Source organism: Macadamia integrifolia, chromosome 1 (genome assembly GCF_013358625.1).
Source record: "Macadamia integrifolia cultivar HAES 741 chromosome 1, SCU_Mint_v3, whole genome shotgun sequence".
NCBI lineage: Eukaryota > Viridiplantae > Streptophyta > Magnoliopsida > Proteales > Proteaceae > Macadamia > Macadamia integrifolia.
This window is the reverse complement of record NC_056557.1, coordinates 6655483-6660153: the sequence shown is the minus strand read 5'-3', so window position 1 is coordinate 6660153 and position 4671 is coordinate 6655483. Positions and strand designations below refer to the sequence as shown.

At 37.9% G+C, this 4671-nt stretch overlaps 1 protein-coding gene across 1 annotated transcript; it reads right to left on the bottom strand.

Annotated features, from left to right (window-relative positions):
- Positions 1 to 3104: 3104 nt before the first annotated feature.
- Positions 3105 to 4095, bottom strand: LOC122094090 (kinesin-like protein KIN-14L). Its single transcript, XM_042664779.1, has 4 exons — positions 3967 to 4095; positions 3654 to 3824; positions 3392 to 3498; positions 3105 to 3263 (listed from the first exon to the last, which is right to left on the bottom strand). Exons 2-4 carry the CDS (start codon positions 3751 to 3753, stop codon positions 3105 to 3107), a joined length of 366 nt encoding a protein of 121 aa, XP_042520713.1. The 5' UTR covers positions 3754 to 3824; positions 3967 to 4095.
- Positions 4096 to 4671: the final 576 nt, after the last annotated feature.

The window sequence follows — 4671 nt, the reverse complement described above, 5'->3', positions numbered from 1 at the left end:
TGGCTCGGCACCTCAAGCCTTACGTACTAAGGCACACAAGCCCAAGCCCCGGCTCGGCACCTCAAAACTTTAAGCACTGAGGCATGCAAACCCAAGCCCTTACTCGACACCTCAATACCTTATGTACAAAGGTCACAAGCTTAAGCCTCAGCTCAGTACCTCAAGACCTTACGTACTAAGGCACGCAAGCCCGAGATCCAGATTGGCACCTTAAAACTTTCACACTAAGGCACATAAGCCTGAGCCTCAACTCGGCACCTAAAGATTTTACACACTAAGGCACGTAAGTCCGAGCCACAATTGGCGGCAAAAGAAGACTTTATTCATGAGGAAAGAAAGGCCGACCCCAATTGGCGGAAAAAGATCTCATCCACGAATAAAGGATGAGCCGACCCCAATGTCAACAAAAGAAGACCTCATTCGTGAGGAAAGAAAGGGACATGAACTGGTCGGTAAAAGAACACATCTGCACAGAATGCCTGAGCCAACCATTATGGTAGGCAAAAGAAGACCTCATTCGTCAGGAAAGAAAGCCGGCCAGAACTGGTCAGTAAAAGAATATCTCATCCGTGAGGGGAGCCCGAGCCCCGGCTTAAAGCGCACAAGCCCGAGACCCGGCTCAGTACCTCAAGACCTTACGCACTAGAGCAGTTCCTTTTTGTCCATTAATTCTGCACAAGCTAAGTTGTTACATATCTCCCCTCTTTTACATTCATAACTGGATTCTAAAAAGAGTGAGTTACTTATTATGTAGGGTCAAGGAGGCTTGCGTAGCTTTTTTAAGCTAAAAACTTGAGCAGAACACCTGAAATTCTAAAAAAGTAGAGAATGATGTGAATGAATCTTTGGTAATAAGATCTGTTGATGTTCCTTCTCTTCTGGTTTATATGATTGGCATTTCATTCACTCCCTAGTTGGTCAGTAAGTCTTCAGCCATTGTTATAATCTAACCACGTGAAATGACAAATGAAAGATAACTAGCATTATAAGATAAGAATAATAGAATTAATGTATAGCAGAAAAACATGAACATGTAGAGGAACAACAGCCAAAATACAATGAAAAAGAGCCACAAAACAATCCAAGAAATCAACATAATCAGAGAACCAAGACAAAGATCCATTATCTTAAGGTAGGCAACACAACTGCTCACAAACAAGAATACAAGATATCATTAAATATAACAGATAAAGCAAACCAATAACATAGTGCATGGTTATACAAGTTAGTACTCGCATCTTTGCAACACAAGTTGGTGCAAAATTGTCGTAAAAGTTGCTACTTTCAAACACTTCAAGGATGGGGCAGGACAGTTTTGGCCATGAATATTAACACAAGAGCTAGAGAGAACTATGGGAGAAGTAAGTGTTTGCAAAGTGGACCTTGGATCAAATGTTTGGAAAGAGACACACACTAATAATCGTATATTCAATATAATGGGTTCAAAAGCTAGACTTGCACGGTATTTTGGACCCATGAGTTAGCCATGGTATAAGCTCATCTAAATTCCAGCCCATTCGTAGACATGTGATTTGTCACTTTTTTTAGAGAGGTAGGGAGAGGAAAGAGTATTGTAATAAAGAGAAGAAAGGGATCTATGAGCAGTGAGCTTTGTTAACAATAGGGATAAAGGATTAGATCAAAGTGCTTATAAATAAAGTATTCAATTAAAGATGCAGAAAATCAATTTTAAGTAATCAAGGCTACATTGAATTCCCAAAGCACTTGCTTGCACTGACAAATGCAGGCCCATTGAAAATAAAAATGGCCAACAAAGGTATTAATAGTCTTACCTGCATACTCCCATTACTCCTTATCATAATCAACACAACCAAATGGCCTACAAAGGTATTAATAATCTTTACATACATACTCCCATTTCTCCTTATCATAATCAATTAAAGATGCAGAAAATCAATTTTAAGTAATCAAGGCTACATTGAATTCCCAAAGCACTTGCTTGCACTGACAAATGCAGGCCCATTGAAAATAAAAATGGCCAACAAAGGTATTAATAGTCGTACCTGCATACTCCCATTACTCCTTATCATAATCAACACAACCAAATGGCCTACAAAGGTATTAATAATCTTTACATACATACTCCCATTTCTCCCTATCATAATCAACACCACAACCAAAGTGGAATGTTTGCAACAGATGAACATGAGCTAGACCAGAAAAATAAAATTTAATCTTTTATGGTCTCCCTGCTTCCCCTTAGTTTGCCTATATGCAGAAACCAACTTAAACAGAGTACGATAAACAACCTAAACCAAATTTTGACTCCATTCTAGCAAGTACAAAAATAAATGAATTAAAAAAAAGGGAGAACGAGAAATACCAGTAAGATCTCCACCCATGTCCAAGCTCATATTTGTTATTAGACTATCTTTTGGAAAATTTGTAGAATTCAAGAATCCAAATAGAGGCACTCCAATAAGGACTGCATTCTCCACTGCATAAATCACCAAATAGAGTCTAATGAGTAGAAAGGAATACCAGCTCATGGTTCCACAAACTCACGCTGAGAATGAACTGGTCACATGCAGAAACTCCGTTACATGTTCTCCACTAGCATCTTCCACCATCAAACCTTTACTTCCTGCCAAACAAGAGAAAGCTTGCTGTTCAAATTTTCCCTTGTGATCTAATTGTTGTAGTGTATATGAATAGTGATAATCCTGAAAATATGACAGCCAAAGAGTCAAATATGATAACATTTGAGAACACAGAGGGACACAGTAATGCAGGAAAGCTCTTTTGGTGAGGAAAACAGATATAAACTAAAACCAAATTACAAACGTATAAGAACAATGAAAAAAAAAAAAAACGAACATAAGCCAAATCTTATGTTGTACAAGATGCCAAAGAAGCAAAATAAATAGAATTAATATTATATAAAAGGCATAAAATAACAGTTTCCAGACTAAAGATAAAACCATCAAATGTGAAACATTGAATTTCGCTATATCAATTTTCCCCGATACTGAAGACCGGCTCAAATCATAAAGCATGAGCCACTATCAGCAAATGAGAATATTATGAATTCAACCAACCATGCAACAAACAACTAATAGAACATGCCTTTGGTATCCCTGTCACTAAGAAGACATGAAAGTGAATGGAACCTGTTCATTGTAGAGCTCAACTATTGTAACATAAAAATTAAACCAAATAGCAGAAGTTGTATCTGAGTTGGATAAATCAAACAGCTCCTCAAAACTTCGAACATGCAGACCACGATCATAACTAGATCCTTCCTGCAAGACCGGTTTGGTCAGAATAAGCCAAGATACATGGCATAGATGCCTCAAACACATAGACAACATAAGTTAACAGCACCCAGGAGTCCCCAGGGAGCCAAAGCAAGACTGAGTGAAAGAGAGACCATGGTATGTGTCTGTCTAGAACGAGTTTGCCCATAAGAAAATATAGAAACAGTATAGTCATCCAAAGCTAACTGCACAAATGGCTGAACATCATGGAAGAGCTCCCCTGCATAATATTTTCACACAATCAATATGCTGAAAATAATATATTATCTGTATGTAACATATACTTGAGTTCAAAAAAAAAAAAAAAAGGAATTATGGAAATGTAGATTATGAAGAAAAGGAAACAACCAAAGGTAACTTATGTCCTCTTCTCACCTTGCTCAACATTGCGATCCATACGCCCTATCAAATTCGAAATCCATTTTTGGATTGGATAAAGAATCAACACCAGTGTTAATACGGATGGTGAAATCATTAGGAAACTCAACTATTGATGTACCTTCATCTTCAAATAGGGCCGTGTACAGCAAAATACTTTTATATTTCCTGAAATTATCAGTGCACCATACCCATTAAAAGTAGCCTTTTTTAGCGAGAAGGATGAGGAAGTAAAATGTTACTTTATATAAAAATCCAGCTCTGAAAATACAAAACTAAGCATTCTTAAATAACCTCAGGACAGATGTACCTTTAGCAGTAAACAGGTCATTGAACAACCTTTTCTTCTCATTGACCAGTGGCGAAATTCTATCTTCAGCTTCAAGCGCAACTCGATCTGAAATGAGGTAGCACTTATGCATAGGTCAAACTTAAAATCCAATACAAGATAACAATTAAGAACATAACTGTTAAGAGAAGAAAATATGTGAGATAAATAGGTACCTTCAGATTCAACAGAAAATACAAGATGTTGATAATGCAAAAATATGAAGCAGACACATATGCACATACAGAAGTGATCGTCATCAATTGCAATATGGAGGGAACAGCCACTAAAAATAAGCAATGATTCAGAAGGAAAATCAGAATGGCACAGTGGAAATAATAGAAGCATAAAAAGGGTCCCAGTGCACGAGGCTCCCGCTATTACAGGGTCTGGGAAGGGGCATGCGTACAAACCGGCTTCACCCAGAGGTTGTTTCCTTGACTTGAACCCGCTTCCACCTGGTGGCAATAGAACAACCCCACCGTTGATCCAAGGCTCGCCCTCTAAATACTAGAAGCCTAAAGCTTAAAAAATTCAAACTAATTTTCCACTTTCCAAGATCTTGAGATAATTGAACTAAGCAGTACACTGAATGCAATATTTATAATGGAAAATATGCCCATACAGACATGACCAATGTCAGTCTTCACATGAACGTATGGAAACTCACCCCAGATGACTTCCATA